This window comes from Miniopterus schreibersii (assembly GCF_964146895.1).
Source record: "Miniopterus schreibersii genome assembly, chromosome: 1".
NCBI lineage: Eukaryota > Metazoa > Chordata > Mammalia > Chiroptera > Miniopteridae > Miniopterus > Miniopterus schreibersii.
In genome coordinates, this window is record NC_138101.1 from 46,742,175 (window position 1) to 46,763,632 (window position 21,458).

Below are 21,458 nucleotides of genomic sequence, written 5' to 3' on the forward strand. Positions count from 1 at the left end.
AAAAGGTGAAGGGATTAAGCAAAAAAAACAAAAACAAAAAACCTCCTAGACACAGACAATAGTATGGTGATCGCCAGAGAGAAAAGGGGGGGTGGAGGGAGATAGAAAAGGGGAAAGTGGGGTAAATGGTGATGGAAGGAGACTTGACTTGGGGTGGTGAACATACAATGCAATATACAGATGATGTGTTATAGAATTGTACACCTGAAACCTATATAATTTTATTAGCAAGTGTCACCCCAATAAATTCAATTTTTAAAAATTCAAGCAAAAATAATAAATAATTTGAGTTTCTAATTATTTACTGCTACTATATAGAAAAAATTAAAGAGATCAAGATAAATGAAAGGTAGAAACAGTGATAAACAGGATGTGTTTCCTTTGTACAACACAGATGTAGACTCATTAATTCTGAAGTGCAGTTCCCAGGAAACATAGTTGTTTGTGAATGGTAACAGTGGAAAAAAAGAAAATTGTGCAGGTCTTAGAACAAGTAATATGTGTTCATTGGTTAAAAAAATTCCAAATGCAATAAGAGTTTGGTTGCATTCAAAACAGGACCACTGGCTTTAACTTCCCTGCAGCTGTATAACATCTGGAACAAATAAGGCAAGTTTCTATTTTTGAGTTAAGAATGCTCGTTAGAGTGATTCACACCCACCAAAATGTTTCCAGTGTATTATCTTTAGAAGGATTGAGTGGAAGCACTTTGCACTAGCTGCCCTACATTATCTGGACAAACAAAAAAAAAATAGCCTTTTTTTTTTGAGTTTAGGAAACATTAATAACGGGAAAGTTTGCTTTGAGTCTTAGCATAACATAGGTGGTCTAAATCTTCATAATATACTAACGAGGGAGAGAGGTTGTATAGAATAGTTAAAATTGAAAAAATCCTCCTTGGTTACGCAAGGTGTTCTTTCTTTTCCTCTTACATGCACTAAAATTGAGAGCCCATCACCTGGAAAAATGCCTGGTTAATGCATACTCAATAAATATTCATGGAATAAATGATTGAATGAGTGATTCCCTGCTAACGCACAGTAATGATACAGTAATTGAAAGCTGAGGAGTGGATTATGCCACTGATACCTGATGTAGCAGTGATAGCCAGAGAGGCCACAGCCACCCCACTCTATAGTGACTCACGTAAGCCAGGAAAAAATAATTGCAAGAATTCACCAGTAGAAACATTTCGCCAGAGCAGCCATCATTGTAAGTTTTGTAGAGGTCATGCCGAAATCTTTGTTTTGGTATGTGCTTTCAAGTCTTCTTGTGCAGCTCCAGAAATGTGTAATTTAAACCATCTCAAATTAAGACTGTTGAATGAGAACTTTGTGTTTTCTTTTATGAACAGATTGACTCAAACAGGTTAAATGGTGTGCTCAGGGTCATAGAGTTCAATATTAGTAGAAACTAGCAATGGAGCTTAAACTTAAATATTATGAGGCACCACAGGGGATATAGGATGAGCAAGATTTCAGCCCTTGCCCTTTCAGTACTTAAAGTAGTTTTAGGGAAACAGGCATGTAAAAAACATAACTACAGTATAAGGCAGAAAATGATTATTTTGTAAAAGAAAGAAGAGCTTTGGGAATTCAGTGAAAGAAGAGATGTTTTATGATCTGGGGCAGGAGCCTGTGGAGAGGGGATGGTGAGGGGACTGCATTGGGAATATGTTAGGTGATAATAGAGGAGGTGATCTTTTAACTGGATTTGAAGAATGATTAGATATTGAACTCACAGAGACGAAGAGGTGACCAATACCAGGAATGAAACCTACTAGCAAAGATAAGGCTGAAGACAGTGACAGACAAAGCAGCACCTAAATAGTTCAGTTTGGCTGCTGTGTTGGCTTGGGGAAGAGGGGAGTGGGAATTAAGTGCAGACAGGTCATGAAGAGCCTTTAATGCAGCACTGATGAGGATCTTGGACTGAACTTGATAGGAAATGGACAGATCTGCCAAGGCTCTTGTGCTAGGAAATCACAGGATAAAAGGTATGTTTTAAGGAATGAGAAGGTGTAGATTAGGACAGACTGGGGAGGGAAACCTGGGGAGCATGGGAGCGTAATAATTCAAGCAGAGAACAAAGAGGACTAGAACTAGGGGTCCTGTTGTAATGAGCAAGTTTCTGAGTTGATGTTTTTAATATTTCAACTCCCCAATTCAGGTAGAGGCCAAGCTTACATAATGCATACTTATCTAGAAAAAGTGGTTAAGACATCTCACTTCATCCCAGCCCTCAGAAAAGAGGGTCTGCAGGGAATGGGAGACTGGTGCTGGAGGAGTATGGAGAAGGTGAGCTGGATGGGTGTCAGTGCATCTGTCAGCATTTCATCCTGCCTTCCACCTCTTCTTCCTCTTTTGATGTTTATTGAGCACCTACTGCACAGTGTGAGGTATAACAAGTGAATCAGAAAGGGGTTTCTTCTAAAAAGTTTACAGGTCAATTGGTGGGTGGTGGGTGGGGAAATAGACTATGCACAGAAATGACAATCTAGAAAGTGACCTGAGAGGACAGAGCAGGCTCTGTACAAATTGAGGAGAAAGAACTTACGTTTGACCTCAGGCATTAAAAAATTAGTTAATGGAGGAGATCTCATCTGAAGCGAATTTTGATGGATGGGTACGGTGAGGACATAAGGACTGGGCCGAAAGAGGTATTCTAGTAGGAAGGAATATCACATATAAAGGAAGCACAGAGCCTGGGGCCACATGGGCAGGGAGAGGACAGGCCTGACATCAGAATCGCCCAGGAAGCTTTAGAATATATGAAGCCTGGCCTCACCTCCAAAGATTCTGGTTGAATTGGTCTGGGTGGAAGGCCTGGGCATCTGTACTTTTTAAAAGCTCCCCACGTGATTTTAATGTGCAACCAGGGTTGAGGCCAAAGTTCAGAAGGAAGTAATGGCAGAGAAGTTTTGAAAGAAAATTGAACTCAAACTGTGGAAGCCAAAAAAATGAGTTTCTTCCATTCTACATAGTTCAGTGTGAATCGGTACCATTTGTGCCATGACTTAGAATCAAAATTTCTAAGTATGAAAATGCATAAGGCATTTTGAAGGGAAGTGATGTTATTTTTTGCTGGCTAAATTTCATTGGTACACAAAAGAAAATCAATTGTATGAAAAATAAAATTCTATAGGACAGAGTCTGCTTTTTGCAACTTTGTTTAGTGTTTAATGGGCTACATTTTGTTTTCCTCACCGTTTATTCCCCATAGAACGTCTTCCACCTCCACCCAGGCCCCTCTCCACTGCAGTCACCACACTGTCGCCTGTGTCCTTGAGTTCTTTCTCTTTTTTTCTTTTTCACTCAATCTCTTCACCCCCCAACACCTCCCCACACCACAGAACTGTCTGCCTGCTCTCCATCTATGAGTCTGTCTCTATTTTGCTTGTTAGTTCAATTTGTTCATTAAATCCACATATGAATGAAATTGTATGGTACTTGCCTCTCTCTGCCTGGCTTATTTCATTTAGCATAATGTTCTCCAGGTCCATCCATGCTGTCCCAAAGGGTAAAATTTTCTTCGTTTTTACAGCAGAGTAGTATTCCATTGGGTAAATGTACCACAACTTTTTATCCATACCTCTACTGCTGGACACTTTGGCTACTTCCAAATCTTGGCTATTATAAATAACGCTGCAATGAACATAGGGGTGCATATATTCTTTTGAATTAGTGTTTCATGTTTCTTGGGATAAATTCCAGAAGTGGAATCTCTGGCTCATAAAGCAGCTCCATTTTAATTTTTTGAGGTAACTCCATACTGTTTTCACAGTGACTGCACCAATCTGCATTCCCACCAGCAGTGCACAAGTGTTCCCTTTTCTTCACATCCCTGCCACTACTTTTTTGTTGATTTGTTGATGGAGCCATTCTGATAGGTGTGGGGTCATATCTCATGGTGGTTTTAATTTGCATCTCTCTGATGATTAGTGATGTTGAGCATATTTTCATATGTCTATTGGTCATCTGTATTCCTCTTTGGAAAAGTGTCTATTCAGGTCTTTTGCCCATTTTTTAATTGGATTGCTTGATTTTTTGGTGTTGAGTTTTACGAGTTCTTTATAAATTTTGGATATTAAGCCCTTATCAAATGTATCAGTGAATATGTTCTGCTATTCAGTGGATTGTCTTTTCATTTTGTTGATGATTCCCTTTGCTGTGAGAAAACTTTTTACTTTGATGTAGTCCTATTTGTTTATTTTTTCTTTTGTTTCCCTTGCCCAAGGAGATATATCAGAAAAAATATTGCTAGGAAAAATATCTGAGATTTTACTGCCTATGTTTTCTTTTAGAATTTTTATGGTTTCAAGTCTAACATTTAAGTCTTTAATCCATTTTTAGTTTATTCTTGTGTGTGTTGTAAGAAGGTGGTCTAGTTTCTTTTTTTTTTTTTTTTTTTTGCATGTATCTGTCCAATTTCCCAACACCAATTATTGAATAGAACCTGTTTAGCCCACACTATTGTCTGTCCATGAGTTATGCATGTATGCATATAAGTTCATTATATTTTATTAGCTGTTGCTTCACCTACTGTATGTCCATAAACTATTCAAACTTTGTTCTTCTAAAACAAGTTTTAATTCAACAATCTTAATTTTAGGTAGTCTAAATTACACATTCCTGAGACAGCACAAATAGACTAGAAAGAACAGATCACATGCCAAAGACTTCTGGATAACCTCTACCTCCTCAGTAATGTGACCCACCGCACTGGACACCTCCGCTGATAAATTGCTGCTAGTTTCCCCCACTCATTTGGATCATTATGGAGTGAGGCTGGTGGTACCCATTCTGGATATCACGGCCTCATCCAAAATCACTTGATTGGGTAGGCTTGCCCAGAGGCTCAAATGAAACAATCTACGTGACAGAGACTTGGAAAGCATAAACTGCAGTGTGGGGCGGAAACCCTTTCTGGTCCCCTTACTATCTCTGGAGCTAGCATATGGTAGGTGCTCAATAAACATCTGGGGAGTGAATAAATTGAATATTAAATATTTGCTAAAGCAGTGAATAGGAAAGCCAAAAATAACCCTGGAAACTCTTGAGGTTAACTTGAAAATATTTTAGAATCTTAGGCACTAGAAACATATGTAGAGCTAACGCTATTTTTAGCTGAAAATTAGAGTAATTGACTCTGGTGCTTTGCTCTCCTTGGTAATTAAATTAACCCTGGGGGTTCTTCACTGGACATTGGAGCACTGATTCTGCGTGTCCAGAGCAACTGCAATATGTAGGTCCATGGTAAATGAAAGATCCAATTATTTTATTATTTTTTAATAAATTTATAACATTATTATATATTACTCAGATGGGGAAAAAAGCCTGCCAAATTCTACTTTCTTTTTCTATGAGCAAAAGAATATCTAGGTGAACAAGATTTCAAAATTAAAAATAACTTCTACCAATAAAAACACATGTTTTTGTTTGGGGTTGGGGTTCATTTAGAGGAAGATTCCAGTAGTACCTTCTTTTAGCTCCTCTCTCCTGCCTCTGTTATGTTCGTCCCAAGCGGCCCTCACCAGAGCATTTGTTACTATTAGTAGGGAAGGTGTTAATTGCCTCCTTAATGCTGCCACCCAGTTCATTGACTGGTCTTGATTTCCCTTGCCATGTGGACATTAAAATCAGATGGAGCCTGTCACGGCCCTGAAGCTGCGCTTCTCAACACCGGGCCGTAGCAGTCCTCCATGCTCTCCGCAGATGGCTCGGATTTACCCTCCTGCAGCCCCACCCTCCCAGCGAAGGCCCTCAGCTTTATAATCTGTCTTTATACGGGGCCCAGGTATGTTTCCTACTGGACATTGTTAAAAAGCAAACAAACAAAACTCACACTGAATAGAATAAGTTTTAACAAGGCTATAGTTTCTTCAAAGTCTCCAAGAGGGTCCCCTCAAACGCCACGCAGAATGGAAGGGGACACTCAACTGAGTCACCAACACCATTTTTTTGGCTCCTGGGTTTTCCTCCAAGACCCTCGTAAACATTGCTCTTTAACTGGGCCATAGTCACAGTTATTAAGAAAGCAGAGGCCTTGCCAACTTTCTGGTTTTGCTGCCCAAATTACTGAATGTTTGGTTGATTATAGTCCTAAAACACCCACATGCTAAGAAGCTTTTAAACATTTTCTCCCCTGGGCAATCACCTGGGATACCTGAACTGAAAGCCCACCGCATGTAAATGAAGTATTTACTCAGCTAACTGCTGCTCAAGTCAATGGCCTCCAGGAGTACATCAACAATTACATAACAGAGCTTGGCTTTTATGAATTAAAACTCCTAAACCTTAAATGCTATGCCCTCCTCCTGACCTGGAAAACTGATTTTAATTTTATACGCAGTCGTATGGAACAATCCCTAGAGATAAGTACATTGCTGTTAAGTGTCCAATGTGGGAGCTCGTATATGAAGTGTGGCACCCGAAAGGTGAGCTGGAGGAAGGAAAATAATTAAATATGTAAGTTTGAATTATTTCATGTATGTCAATGTTTGGTAATAAAGAGTATAAATGATAACCCTTCACCATCCAAGTTGAATCTCTGCAGTAAAAAGGAAAGTACATATTTCAATAATATGTTCATGACAGAGAAAAATTACTGCTTTATGCTTCTAATTAGAAGGGCAACCTAATCAAACATTATGCCAAAGCTAAAAGGGACCAGTACAGCCCAGGGAAATGAGGATGGAAGAATCTGAGGAAGAGAGGGTAGCCCCAATTCAAGCTCGTTTTTCCATGTGAATTTTCAGCACAGATCAGAACAAGGAGAATGGAAGACAACGGAAGGCTCGTTTCCTAGCTGGATGAAATGACTGAATAAGAACAATGGTGCATACAAATGTTGAATTATAAAGTTGTACACCTGAAGCTTGTATAATGTTATTAACATTGTTACCCAATAAATTTAATTAAAAGAAAAAAATTGAAGATTAAAAAACACAAAATAATTGTTTCCTCCATGACTCCAAAGACCTAATAACTAATGACAAAGAAGCAGACACTAAAAAAAACACAGGAGTCAGCAGGGAGTCACTGCACGTGCAAGACCAGAGTAAAGGGATTCTTTCTAATTCAAAGAGAGGAGAGAGGGTCATTTCTCCTGGGCCTTGACAGTTGACCAAGAAGTCCTCTCCCATGATTCCTTCCTCACCATTCACCGCCCCAGAAGATGCTTACATTTTCTAAGACACTGAAATCCCAAAGCAAGGGGAGGGATATCGAAGGGCACTGGAACACGGAACGTCATAACATGATCAGTGATCAAGGCCAGCGGCAAGAGAGGAAAATCTCATGTTGACAACGTTTAAGTGGTTACTGGTGGCTGTATATCTTCAGTATAAACCTTGGTGGCCTCAGCAATGTATATTGCCTCAAATAGCTGTAGCAAAAAATCACAATAAAACAAACAGTGGCAGTACCAACTTGGGAGCCCAGAAAACTACCTCATGAGCACATGCAGCTGTGCCGGAGGGTAGGATCTTAACCTTTTGGAAAATACAGCTTGCTTTAAAAAATCTGATGTTTCATGGATTTGCTAAAAAAAAAAAAAATGCACACAGAGTAGCATAACAATGTTTTAGGACATTCAAAGTCATGCTTAAATCTCTTAATGAATTCCACTGTAGAACTGAAGACCTGAGGACTCCCTAAAATACCTGGGAGCAGCTGGAAGGGGCTAGAAGAGCAACAGGCCAAGGAACAAAGGGTCAAAATAGCCACCAGGACTCAGGCAGAGAAAAGCTGGTTAAGAGGGACAGTAGGTAAAATGAATTCGAGTTAAATAGATCTTAGGGGTTTTGTGATTAAAGAAATTCCTGAACCCCTCTGAACACTTCTCCACTTCTCATCTGTAAAATCTGTAAAAACAACCATTTTATGAAAGGCTGTTGTGAAGATTAAATGGAAGAATTTGTTTAATGTGCCACTGAACCAGGTATTCAATGAATGAATATTGGTTCTTGGTAGTCTATCAACTTGGAAACAATGAAAGTTCTAAAAGGATGTCATTTTTCATTGCAGTAGTTAAAACCTGGAAATTATCTATATGTCCATGAGCGGGCAATGATAAAGTAAATTATGATACATCCACACAGAGAAATAGTCTGCAGCAATTTTAAAAATGAGTTCAAGCCCGGCCGGGCGTGGCTCAGTGATTGAGCATCGACCTAGGTTGAGCGTCGATCAGGGTTCAATTCCTGGTCAGGGCACATGCCCGTGTTGTGGGCTCGATCAATGACTCTCTCATCATTGATGTTTCTCTCTCTCTCTCCCTTGCCTTTCCTCTCTCTGAAATCAATAAAGATATAGTAAAAAAAAATTTTTTTTTAAATAAATAAATAAAAATGAGTTCAAGCTGTATTTACTAAAGTTGGTATAATACTAAGAATAGGTGTTTAGTATGTACTATTCAGGGAGAAAAGTTAGCTGTATAACAGTGTAAATAATACTCTATCCTAGGAAGTAACCATAATTTATATGAGAATTTCCAATTGATGGATATTTAGGTTGGTTTTGTTTTTCTGTCCAAGTTTAAATAACTCTCTATAACCAAGTTTCAGGGTTTTTTTTCTTTAAGGTGAATTCCTAAAATATAAATTGCTCAGCTAGAAGATATAAACTTTAGAAAGATATTGTCAAGTTACTTTGCAGTCACACCATATCAATTTACAATTTGAAATAAGACTGCCTGTTCACCATGCCCAACTTACTGTGCATACTTTTTGAATGTTGTTCACTTTATAGTCCAAATTTATTTGGCATCACTTTAATTTGCATGTTTAATACTATTAGGGATAAACATTTCTTTCATATGCATGTTAGTATATGGTATTTCTTCTTCTGTAATTATTGTCCTCTACACACTTTTCTACGGTGTTTTTTTCCCCCCATTAAATTTTAAGTATTCTATGTATAAAAGGTAGAAAACCTTTGGCTATCATATTGGTTGTTGTACCACATGTTCTGTAGGGTCCTTGGTAAGTCCCAAGATTGTACAAGGATTCTGAGAAACAACAAAACAAAAAAAGGCCTGGAAATGTCCACACACAGAGACAGAGACAGAGACAGAGACAGAGACAGAGACAGAGACAGAGACAGAGACAGAGACAGAGACAGAGAAGGTCACACAGAGAGCTTATGGCTTCAGATCTAAACATTAGCCGCTGGTCAAAAGTCAACACAAATATTTAACACTCCATTTGGCAAAAAGTTGTTCTCTTTCCTAGTGGGCACCGAGATTCATAATTTGAGCTCCCATAGACAAGTAGACAAATAAACAAAGAAAAGAAAACACTAACAAATCATATTCTCTGTTGTCTCTCACCCAAGAAAGAATAAATCTCTATAACGTATTAATTCCTTTACAGAGAACACAAAGGTTAGGCCATAAAAGCAAATTCCAAATCATTGCTGTCACCAATGGGGAATAATTTATCGATTATAAAAGTTCCAAAAACAAAACACAAAAATAGTAAAAAGGAAAATATGTAAAGAATCAGAGGATCAGTAAAGCAGAAGTTCTGTTGCTCCTGGGAATTTACCTCTTGGACTCAAGAAAAGAAATGCCTAGGCTGAAGTCATCCACGAGGTGCAACACTCCCCCAGCAACACAGGCTACGGAGCTATCGGAGAATCCATTGGGCATCACAGTGGAGCTTCCAAAATGTTTGCAAGATAATTTCTCTTAAAAGGATGTAATTTTGATTCTCATACAGATATAAAATGAATATGCCAAAGATTCTATTTAATTTATTAATTATGGAGAGAACCAGTAAGATATTACAAATATTTCAAAGGAGAATTCAAAAAACATAACACGTATGAAGAATAAAAAATTTGAAATTAACTTACAAATAGTTGCAAAGCAGGTCCCAATACAGAGCAATAATTAATTGCATTCCAGTAGGCATAATTCATTTGCATCTTTGCAGACAAGAATATTTTGCCTTATTGTCAGTTTTCTACAACTTAAAGAGTTGGAAAATAACACAAAAACTGTGAAAGGCAGAAAAGACTTGGATGGGTGAGCCACTCAGGACACTCACTCTTTTTGTTTAACCCATTTCAAAGTCTTTACAATTTTACTGACTTATTTAATAAAAGGTGCATCTAATATATTATCTAAATTTCTTACCATCTCTTTTGACAGAGAAGAGAAAGCAAGTAAGATTATTCTCTTGTGCATCCAATATAGCAAAGGCCCAATGACTAATAATTTTCCAGTTGTAGATACTAACTCTTTTAGTACCTCTCTCTTCTGTCTTATCAATACCACACCAGTGAATATTTGTTTCCACAGGAGCTCCCTCTGAGGCCTTAAGTATGACAGACTATCCTGAATCAATGTAGAAGGAACAGATCTTTTTTCACAGATTATAATTTGAAGGGGAGAAAAAGCATATCAATGGTTTTTAAAGTGATAAGGAGCTTTTCATGAAATCCACTATGGACAGGTTACTTCTATGAGTCTGAATCAATTCCAAACTTGAGACATTTTTATTACTTGAAATCAAAATAGGATTCTTTTTTATTTGTTAACCTGTGATCACATGTGTTTGCAAAGCTCTTCCTGGGAATTCTGCAGAATTAGTGACCCATGTCGTTCAGCAGAGTCTAGACAACCATGAGCCTGGGACACTGCTTTGATCCTAGATGTTTTCAGCAATGTCACAACCCAGGGCCTGAAAGCTCCTGATTGGAATTATCACCAATCCTCAGAAAATGAATCTGGGGGGAAACATGGAAAGGTCTCCATTGCCACAGCCTTTTTAGGTCTGTTTGCTATAATACTGAAACAAGAAAATGTATTTAATACCAAGTATTTGTCTGGTCTGGACTGACTAACAATATGATTTATGTATTTTAGGCTCAACCAGGTGACAACTCTACTAGAATTCCTATCCAGACAGAACTCTACATACAAGCTGTAATTTATGACCACATTTCCAGAAGAAAGACTTAACTACCAACATGTTAGATGGTTCCCTAATTGTTTGCTAAATTTGAATGAAACCTGTAACCAGAAACAAATTAGAATAATAAATAAGCCCTATAGCTGGAAGGCAATTTAGAATATTAAAAGTTAATAAAGAAATTAGAAAGGAAACTGTAACCTCAACTGTTTTTTTTTTGTTGTTTTTTTTTATTGTACAGATAGCCTGTTAACATATTTTGAGGTTTTTCTAATTTTTTTTTTTCCTGAGCACTGAGACTGATTGCAACACTTCATGGGAGAAATTCTTGTAGCTACTTCAAGGATACAGTAATTAGTGACACATTTTGTAGCTCATATTTTCCAAAATAAAAACATTTCAGGTCCAACTATTGCCAAATTTAATGGACCAAACCTTATGCCATGTGGCATAAAATCATTGAATATTGATAAGGAAGGGTCATACACTGGGACAGACACAAAGAAATATAAATACAGGGTTTTCAATAACAGTAAATGAGTAAATGAAATCTGAAATATCCCATGAGATGATGTATAAAATGAAAGTGTTAGATGTGTTTTAGTACCTGGACATGGAAGCTGAGAAAAAAGAAATCTAAAGGAAACCAGAAGATTGCAGAGAGACAAGGACTTCATAAGAGAAAAGAGCACATTTTCCTAATGTAATCCTGTAGATGGTTTACATGGAGAAGATATGTCATTCAGAGTCCGTCTGTGATTTAAGTTAATCTTTGGTTCTCCTCTTCTTCCCATTCTCTCCCCTTCCCTGTCTACACAATCCAGTATTCAGGTAATCAGGTAGGATCAAACAAGGTGAAAGTCTGCTCAGTGTAGGGGGGGAGGGAGAGCCCAGAGCAGATTGCTCAGACTTTCAATGAGATAAGAAGAGTGTATTTATGGGGGGCGTGATGGTCTGGCAAAAGGTGTCAGATCCCATTTGGGGTGAGTAGAGTGGCATTAAATTAGAATTGGATGTATTGATGTGGTCTATCATTTTCAACATACAGATACAGGACATATGTTAATGTGTGTATACATACATATTCCCTCCCTCTGTCCACTGAGAATGCCTACGGGAGCAACACCCGGTATCAATGAGCACACCTAGCACCCAAATCTCAGTTTCTCAGCACCGTTTCTACCAAAACGAAGCAGAGATCCTTGGGGAGATTACTGATTCCAGGGCTGAGGCAAGGAACATGAGAGTCAGAAATATCTATTTTGTGTCAAAAAGCAAAGATGTTCTCAAAAAAATGTAGGGATTTATCAAAAAGATATAGAATGCAGCTTGAAAGGGTTCCCACCAATCAAACCTGGGACAGTTTGGGCATCAAAATAAATAATGATACCAACAGGCATAAAATTTTAATTAATTAATAAGCTTTCATATATATTTAAATAAGCCATAAATATAAGTAAACTTATAAATATAATAGTTCATGTGCTCCTAAAAGTTTCAATATGCTTTATAAATTTATAAAATATCAATTTTAAATCATGTCTAATGATTCAAATATCACATTTAAAATTTGAATAGTAAGTCTTACCTATTAGATAGTCTGTCCTCTAATATACCAGCTTTTAAAAATGTTTTAGTTATTTTAAATATTTTTAGTATAGTTATTGAGGAGATTAAAGATGGTGTCGGACTGAGTGGAAGCTACACTGACACTCTCCTGGGACCAAGCTGGAATTACAACTAAATATAGAAAAACCATCCTGAATAATCAACTGCAACTGAAGACAAGCTGGAGAGCAGAGCACCCTCATAACCGAGGAGGAAAAGTGGAGACCACATAGGGACTGGTAGGAAGTGCAGAGGCATGAGAGGGTTGGCTGGGCTCCCACAGGCAGCAGCTGAAGGTCCAGAGGGATATCTCTGCTGTGGGGGGCTCCTATTGAGGACCCTGGGGCCTAAACCCCAGGCTGGGCTTCCCAGCCAAAAGCACCAGAACTGAGAAAGGTGCCCACATAGCATCTGGCTGTGAGAAGCCGGGTTTCCATCTGCAAGGAGAGACAGCTGGAAATGCAGGCACCCTCTCAAAGAGCCAACGCACAAAGTTTCATGTGCAGCCACTCACCTTGGGATCCAGCATGAGGAGGGCAAAGTGGACTGGAGCTGTGGGAGAAGAATCTAAGGTTGTGGGCTCTGGAGATACAGCTCAGAGGGCACCCCTCTGGATTCCTATGCCAAGTCATTCCCCCATACTGCAGAGGCAGACATTTTCCTTCCGAGCAGCTTTTGCCTGAGGGGGAAGCAATTGCCCCACCCTGCTGGAAGTTTCTAAAGCCTGAGGCTCATTAAGAGACTGATAACAATCAGCCTCCACACCCTGTGGAGTTTCTACAGCCCCAGGCTCATTAAGAGAATCAGATTAATCAGCCTGCAGGCAGAAGCAGACTTCAGAGTGCTTTGAGTCTTCGCCTGATATGCTTCTGGACCCAAGCCTTGGAAAAGCAGACTTTGGTGTGCATCTTGGTCCTGTCCAAATGCACCAGCCCCAAAAGAGGGGACCTCAAGCTGTGGGTTGTTCATAGCTCCAAACAAGATACTCAAGGCCAGTCACAAACAGGTGTGACATTGGCCTGCACCAGAGACTGTCCAAAAAAACTGAGAGTCCTAGCAGGCCTTCCTAATACATAGAAACAAACCCAAATAGGCAGTAAAAATGGGGAGACAAAAAAAATAAGCCCCAAATGAAAGAGCAAGAAAAGTCTCCAGAAAAAGTGCTAAATGAAACAAAGATAAGCAACCTCTCAGATATAGAGTTTAGAAGAGTGATTGTAAGGATGCTCAACAGCATGAAAAAAAGATATGGAAAGTATGAAGGAAATGAAGAACGACATAGCAGAAATAAAGAATACATTGGAAGGAATAAACAGCAGGTTAGAGGAAGCTGAAGATCAGATCAGTGAATTAGAAGACAGGGTAGAAAAAAAATCACTCCATCAGAGATCCAAATAGAAAAAACAATTAAAAAGCAGGTGGACAGTCTAAGGGAGCTGTGGGACAACATGAAATATAACAACATTTGCATCACAGGAGTGCCAGAGGAGGTCTAAAGTAGGCAAGGGTTAGAGAACCTGTTTGAAGAAATAATGGCAGAAAACTTCCCTAATCTGGTCAAGGAAAAAGTCACAAAAGTTCAGGAGGCACAGAGAGTCCCAAGCAAAAAGAATCCTAAGAGGCCCACATCCAGACATATCATAATGAAAATGCCAAAAATTCAAGACAAAGAGAGAATCTTAAAGGCAGCAAGAGAAAAGCAATCTGTTACCTACAAAGGAGCTCCCATAAGGCTGTCAGTTGACTTCCCATCAGAAACTCTACAGGCGAGACGGGAATGACATGAAGTATTTAAGGTAATGCAAAACAAGGATCTGAAACCAAGACTACTCTATCCAGCAAGGCTATCATTCAAAATAGATGTGAAATAAAGAGCTTCCCATACAAAAAAAGGCTAAAGGAGTTTATCACCACCAAACCAGCATTGCAGGAAATGTTAATGGGACTGTTGTAATTAGAAGTAGAAATAGAAGCATTGCAATAAATATTAAAGGGACTGCTGTAATAAGAAGAAGAAATAGAGAGAGAAACATAGGCATAAAGAATTAAAATGGCAATAAATAAGGAACTTCAATAATGACCTTAAGGACCTTAAGGGAGAGATCAACAACTATACAGTCATAGTCGGGGACTTGAACACCTCACCAACTTCACTGACTAGATCAAAGTCAACACAGAAACAGTGACTAAATGGCACACTAGATCAGATGGATTTAATTGATATTTACAGAACATTTCATCCCAAAGCTGCAGAATATACATTCCTCTCAAGTGCACATGGGTCATGTTCAAAGACAGAACACATGTTAGGACACAAAATCAGTTTCTACAAGTTCAAGAAGGTAGAAATCATATCAAGCATCTTAGATCACATGTAATTAGAAATCAACTACAGTAAAAACACTCAAAGACATTCAAACACATCACCATGCTAAATAGTATGTTATTAAACAATGAATGGGTTACCAATAAGATCAAGAAAGAAATCAAAAACTTCCTGGAAACAGATGAAAATGAATACACAACAACACAAAATCTATGGGACACAGCAAAAGTAGCCATAAGAGAGAAGTTCACATCACTGCAGGCCTACCTCAAAAAGCATGCAAAGTTTTTAGTAAACTATCTAACCCTACAACTTAAAGAATTAGAAATTACCGAACCAGGGCTTTTGTTTGCTAGGAGGTTTTTTTATTACTGCTTCTGTTTCATCAGTTGTTATTAGCCTATTCAGGTTTTCTGATTCTCCCTGACTCAGTTTTACATGATCTCACTCATATGTGGAATCTAATAAACAAAATAGACTGAGGAACAAAATAGATCCAGAGACATAGAAGCATGGAACAGACTGAAGACTCACAGTAGGAAGGTGGGGGTTAGGGAGTGGGTAGGGAGAGATTAATCAAAGAGTTTTTACGCATCTATGCATAACCCATGGGCACAGACAATAGTGTGGTGAAGGCCTGGGTGGGGGGGGCAGATACAGGGTGGAGGGGAGCAATGGAGAATAAAAGGGGAGATATCTGTAATACTTTCAACAATAAAGATAAATTTTATTTTTAAAATAGTTATTGAAAATATTTAAAATAGTTAATAAATTTAGGGATTATTCCTATATTTAATTCCAAAGTTCAAGACACTAAAAAATCAATTGTATCATCACAAATAATTTTTACATCAGCTTCTGAATTGAACTATCAAGTCAATATTGAACAAAGATTTGCTTTATGAGATATATTTATTTGCTAGGGTCACCATAACCAAATACTGCAGACTGGGGGTGGGGGAGCAGTGCATAAACAACAGAAAATTATTTCCTGACAGTTCTGGAGACTGAAAGTCCAGCACCAAGGCGTCAGCAGGTTTGGTTTCTTCTGAGGCCTCTCTAGCTTGCAGATGGCAGCCTTCTTGCTCTTTGTTTTTTTCACATGGTCTTTCCTCCGTGCAGGCACCCCGGGTATCTCTCCAAGTGTCAAGTCTTTTTTCTTATGAGAACACTAATCAGATTGGATTAGACTCTGCCGCAAGTTTAGCTTAATTACCTCTTTGCCGGCCCTATCTTAAAGTACAGTCACATTCCAGGGTACTGGCGATAGTGTTTAACTATGAATTGAGTTTGGTGGGGGCGGGGGGACACAGTTCAACCCATAATATGGGGTGTGGACTACAAATAGCCAGGACATTTTTCTCATGATAAGACACTCAGCCGATACTAAGCCAAATCTAGACCTGAAGGTTCCAATATCATGCCTTTCAAATGTGGGTTGCCTTGCAGTCCAAGAGGCTTGGATTCAATGTCACGTTACCTAATTTGGTGGTCTGATTTGAGTTTGCAACACCTTCCCAGGTTGATTAATATTCAATGAATCTATTGTAAGGTTTTATTTTATTTCTGAGTTGTGTTTTTATTCCTTCTATCAGCAGTGCCACAACTCCCACAAATATTTAAATGACATCTGATTGTATTGACCATATCTCTGACGTCTTGGCTTGCTCTGTGGTCACAGTTCTAAGGTTCAACTAATGCAACTATAGGGAATTGGAAATTCCCTTCATGTAGGCTCATTAAGGCGACTTTCACCCAGTACAGAAGAGAAAGCAATTAGAGAACTGTTACTCCTGAGTCCAGGGTACAGTAAGAAAGTAATTTTAACCTAAAGCTAATGGTTGAACGCAGGGCCAAGGAAAAGGAAGATGTGAAATGTCTGTGAGAATCAGCAGGACAGTGGGCCAAAGACAGAGCACCAAAGAATGAGCTAGCTGACCGAAAGGAAATTAAACAAGAAATTGAGCAATGCAATAAAGAGTAAAGAGCATTAAGAACCAGACTATTTGGCAAGCTAATGTTGGTAATTGGCCAAATCACTTTATCTCTCCAGACTTTGGCTCTAGAAGGTCCCTTCAAAATCCAAAACATCCATGATTTCTCCTTGCTGTTTTTCTAATATAGTTATAGACTCCTTCAGCTAAATAGAATAGCCTTCCAGGATAAGTGTAATTTTCTCCAAGTGATAGCTTAAGTGCGTTATCCAAGATTCTGGTTGCAAGTGACGGAAATCCAATTTGAACCTTTATTAAAAAAACACGGAGGTGTCTCCCATAACTAAAGTAAAGAATATGTCTGCACCCCAGAAAGAATCATGATCAAATACTTGAACACTTTCAGAACTCCCATTTTATTCAGGACTCCCTTCCTTTCATCATTATTCTCTTCTGACAAAACAGCCTGTTTTTCCAGATGCACACACATCTCTCTCCAACCCCCTATATTTCTCCCCTTTTCTCTTTTTTTCTCTCTCCCCCTCCTTCTTTCCTTTTCTCCCTTCCCTACTCTCTTTTTCCTAGGTCCAGAATCCCAGAGAAAGGGCAGGACTCCAGTTTATTTTTATTTTTTTTAAAGACTTTTTTAAGAGCAGTTTTTGGTTTATAACAAAATTGAGAGAGAGGTAGAGAGATTTCCCATATATCCCTGCCCTCACAGATGCATAGCCTCCCCCCTTATCAACAGCGCTCACTAGAAGGGTAAACTTTACAGCAAGGATGAACCTAGTTGACACGCCATAATCACCCAAAGTCCATAGTTTACATTAAGGTTTCACTCTTGGTGGTGTACATTTTATAGGTTTGGACAAATGTATAATGACATATCCATCATTATAATACCATACAGAGCATTTCATTGCCCTAAAAAACCCTTGGCGCTCTGCCTATTCATCCCTTTTCTCTATCCCACCTCCGGAAACCACAGATTTTTTTAAAATTTATCTTTATTGTTGAAAGTATTACAGATGTCCCTCCACACCCCCCCCCCATTGACCCAATGACTCCATTTTAATCAGGAGCCCAGCCCCTACTAAAATTTAAAATCTAAAATGCCAGTCTGTGCAGAGTTATGTTCCCGTAATATAGCAACTGTGATAATAACCTTGTGAATGAAAGAGAGAAGGTGACTGTGCAGCAGCAGAATCCGCCCTGCTCGGTGGGGCGGGGGACCGCGCAGGCGAGGGGAACGGAGGGTCGGAGGCCCGGGGCTCGGCGTTGGAGCGGCAGTTGGCTCGTCCTCATTTCACGGGCGGTGCCAACAGAAGGAACAGCAGCAGTGGCCATGCTGACCGCATGGATATTCTCTCTGTATTCTTCCTATTTTATAACACAATTTTCTTAGATAAGCAATTATGTAGTCAAGAGTACCTGACATATGACCAGCCTCTTTGATTATATTGTAGCTTCTAGAATAATGTGTGTGAAGCAATAGACGGTAATCATGAACTATCTTAATCTCAAGGAAATGTAAAGGAAATACCTGCCCATTCATTGATGGAGACCATTGTGAGCCAGATACTACTCCAGGGCACAATAGTCAGCACTTCCCTCCAGAAATTCACCAGCTTGAAATAGAGAGGGATCTAAGGGACCTTGTGTTTGTATTGTTGCTGCCATTGTTTCCGCTGTTGTGAATGAATTTCCCCTCATTACAGCTGCCTACAGATTGTTGTAGATACTACATGAATTGGTCAAGGCTTTCCAGAACCATATTCAATTATGAACTTAATGATGCTGGTTTATTGGAAATACCCCCAAAGTTTGTTCTGTAGCACACTAGTCTTTTTAATGCATCTACCCCCCCACCAAAAAAATTCTGTGGTTAAGTAAGGTTGTGAAATTGCATACCACAGCTTTCTCCTAGAGATTCACAATGCGACATATTGACTGTGAGAAGTTGCAAAGTAAAGAGAGCTCTATAAGGTTGTTTAACTTAAGTTCCCAAGCAAATTGTCCAGTGATCAACATTCATTCATTTTCACCATGAAACATCTATTCATGCCTGCATTACTTGAGGCTTTTTGTTATTATTTGCAACACACACACACACAAAATCTTACACATTTAAACAGAAAGAACAATGTACTAGAATCCAAGAAAGAGTTGATATTTTAGACCCAGTAAAAAACAAATGTGGGAGAATTCTGGAAGCCTCTTTGTCAAACACTTCCAATAAAAAGGCTGAGCTACAACTATTCCCTAGTCTTTATCTCTCAATTCCAAATTTCAAATTCTCTGGAGAGGAGACCTGATCAGCCACAGTAGGGTCAGGAGTCCATCCCTGAATCAGTCAGCAATTGTCAAGGTCAGGTATTAGACATAATACCTGGTGGGCCAACCCTGTGGTCAAGGGCTATTTCTAGAGAGAGGCTTAACATGAATTAAGAAGATACCCCCAGACCAGCCCGTGTGGCTCACTGGTTGAGCATTAGCCTATGATCCAGAGATCGGTGTTTGATTCCTGTCAGGGCGCAAGCCCGGGTTGCGGGCTCAATCAGTCTCCAGTGGGGAGCGTGCAGGAGGCAGTCGGTTAATGACTTTCTCATCACTGTTGTTCCTGTCTCTCTCTCTCCCTACCCCTTCGTCTCTTTGAAATCAATAAAATTTTGTTTTGTTTTTTTTAAAAGAAGAAGATACCCCAAAAAATAACTACCATAAAATCTCTGGAAACATACAAAACACACTTTGATTAAAAACCACTTGATTTAATATTAATTTTTTAATTGTTATGCAGTATATTCTTATTCCTAACTTTGTTTTGATAATTAAACAGGAGTGAATTTCAATGTTTCCTTCCAAATGCAGTTTTATCAATTGAAATTATTATAAATAAAATTAAGTTATATAATATGCTATGTGTATAAATTTTGAAATGCATTCCAGGTTGAAATGCTTCTTGAATGATTTATTTAATAAATTGTCCAAATTGGTTTGCTTATATATTATTTGAAATTTTTGCAACTCTATTTACGAGAATATTTTCTTTGTATATAGTTTTTGTTTTCCTCTTTACAGTTAAAACTTTATTTTTGGACACTAGATATTGAATTTTATAGTATGTTAAATTAATAGACTTTATTTTCTTAGATAAGTTTAGGTTTGCAGAAAAATTAAGCAGAGAGTACTGCCAGTTTTCATATACACCTTCTGCCCACCCTGGCACAGTTTCCCCTGTTATTAATATCTTGCATTAGTGTGCTACATTTGTGACAACTGATGAACCAGTCTTGAAAGATTATTAACTGAAGCCCACGGTTTAGATTAGGGATCACTCTTTCTGTTGTTCAGTTCTATGGGTTTTGCCAAATGCATACTGTTTTGTGTCCAGCATGACATTATCAAAGCAAATATCTAAATAGCACACCCTAAATATTTCCTGTGTTCCACCTACTCATCCCTCCCCCTCTACTTTCTTTAACCTCTGGCAACCACTTTTTTTTTTTTTTTTTTTACTGTCACTATAGTTTTGCCTTTTCCAGAATGTCACAGAGTTGGAATCGTATAGTATGTCACCTTTTCAGATTGGCTTCTTTCACTTAGTAATATGCATTTGTTTGCTCCATGTCTGTTCATGACTTGATAGCTCATTTCTTTTTTTATCATGGAATAATATCCCATTGTACCAATGCTCCACAGTTTATCAGTTCACCTATCAAAGGGCATTTTAGCTGCTTCCAATCTTTGATAGTTATGAGTAAAAGTGCCATAAACATCTGTGTGCGAGTTTTTGTGTGGACACAGGTTTTCAGCTCATTTGGGTAAATACCTATGAGTGTAAAGGCTGGATCATATGGTAAGACTGTGTTTAGCTTTATAAGAAACTTCCAAACTGTCTTCCAAGGTGTCTATACCACCAGCACTGAATGACAATTTCTTTTATTCTACATCCTTGCCAGCCATTTGGTGTTGTCAGTATTTTGGATTTCAGCCATTCAAAGAAATATGTAGTGTCATTCTTTTAATTTGTAATTTCCTAATGACATGTTGAGCATCTTTTCAAATGCTTATTTTCCATCTGTATATCTTTTTTGCTGAGGTATCTGTTCACATATTTTGCCCACTTTTTAATTGGACTATTTTCTTATTGTTGAGTTTTAAGAGTTCTTTGTACATTTTGGACATAGTTCTTTATCAGATATGTGCTTTGCAAATACTTTTTCTCAGTCTGTGGATTTTCTTTTCATTCTCTTAAAATATATATATATAATACTATATTTAACAGATTTTTTAAAAATCAAAGTTAAGCTGTTTTTTTCTACATTCCAGAACACTTTTATGTAGAATTTGGATCCTCTTTTGTTTAAAATTGACATAACTCTCAACAGTAAAACCACATGGCTCAAAGATTCTCAGAAGAAAAAAAATGATTATTTTTTATGAGAGAATTAATGTTTTCTTTTACTTGAGGCAATTTTGAATGTTAAATTTTTCTCAGAAAAGTAATCCACTTCACTGAAATTTTCTATTATATTTTTATATAATTTTTACATCATATATTACAAAAGTATAATATATTCCCTCAATACTTTTATGTGATAGCAAATGTCTAATTCCTATTTTTAAATATTGTGTTGTACTTCTCTTAATTATATTTAAAAGAGACTTGATT

The 21,458-nt window shown here is 38.2% G+C and overlaps 1 protein-coding gene across 1 annotated transcript in view; it reads left to right on the plus strand.

Annotated features, from left to right (window-relative positions):
- Nucleotides 1–11,122, plus strand: part of CFAP299 (cilia and flagella associated protein 299) — a 447,103-nt gene extending 435,981 nt beyond the window's left edge. Inside the window, exon 6 of the mRNA XM_081161111.1 lies at nucleotides 10,873–11,122. Within this exon, the coding sequence (XP_081017237.1) occupies nucleotides 10,873–10,968 (96 nt within the window). The 3' untranslated portion in view covers nucleotides 10,969–11,122. The remainder of the gene's footprint in view (nucleotides 1–10,872) is intronic.
- The last annotated feature ends 10,336 nt before the right edge of the window (nucleotides 11,123–21,458 follow it).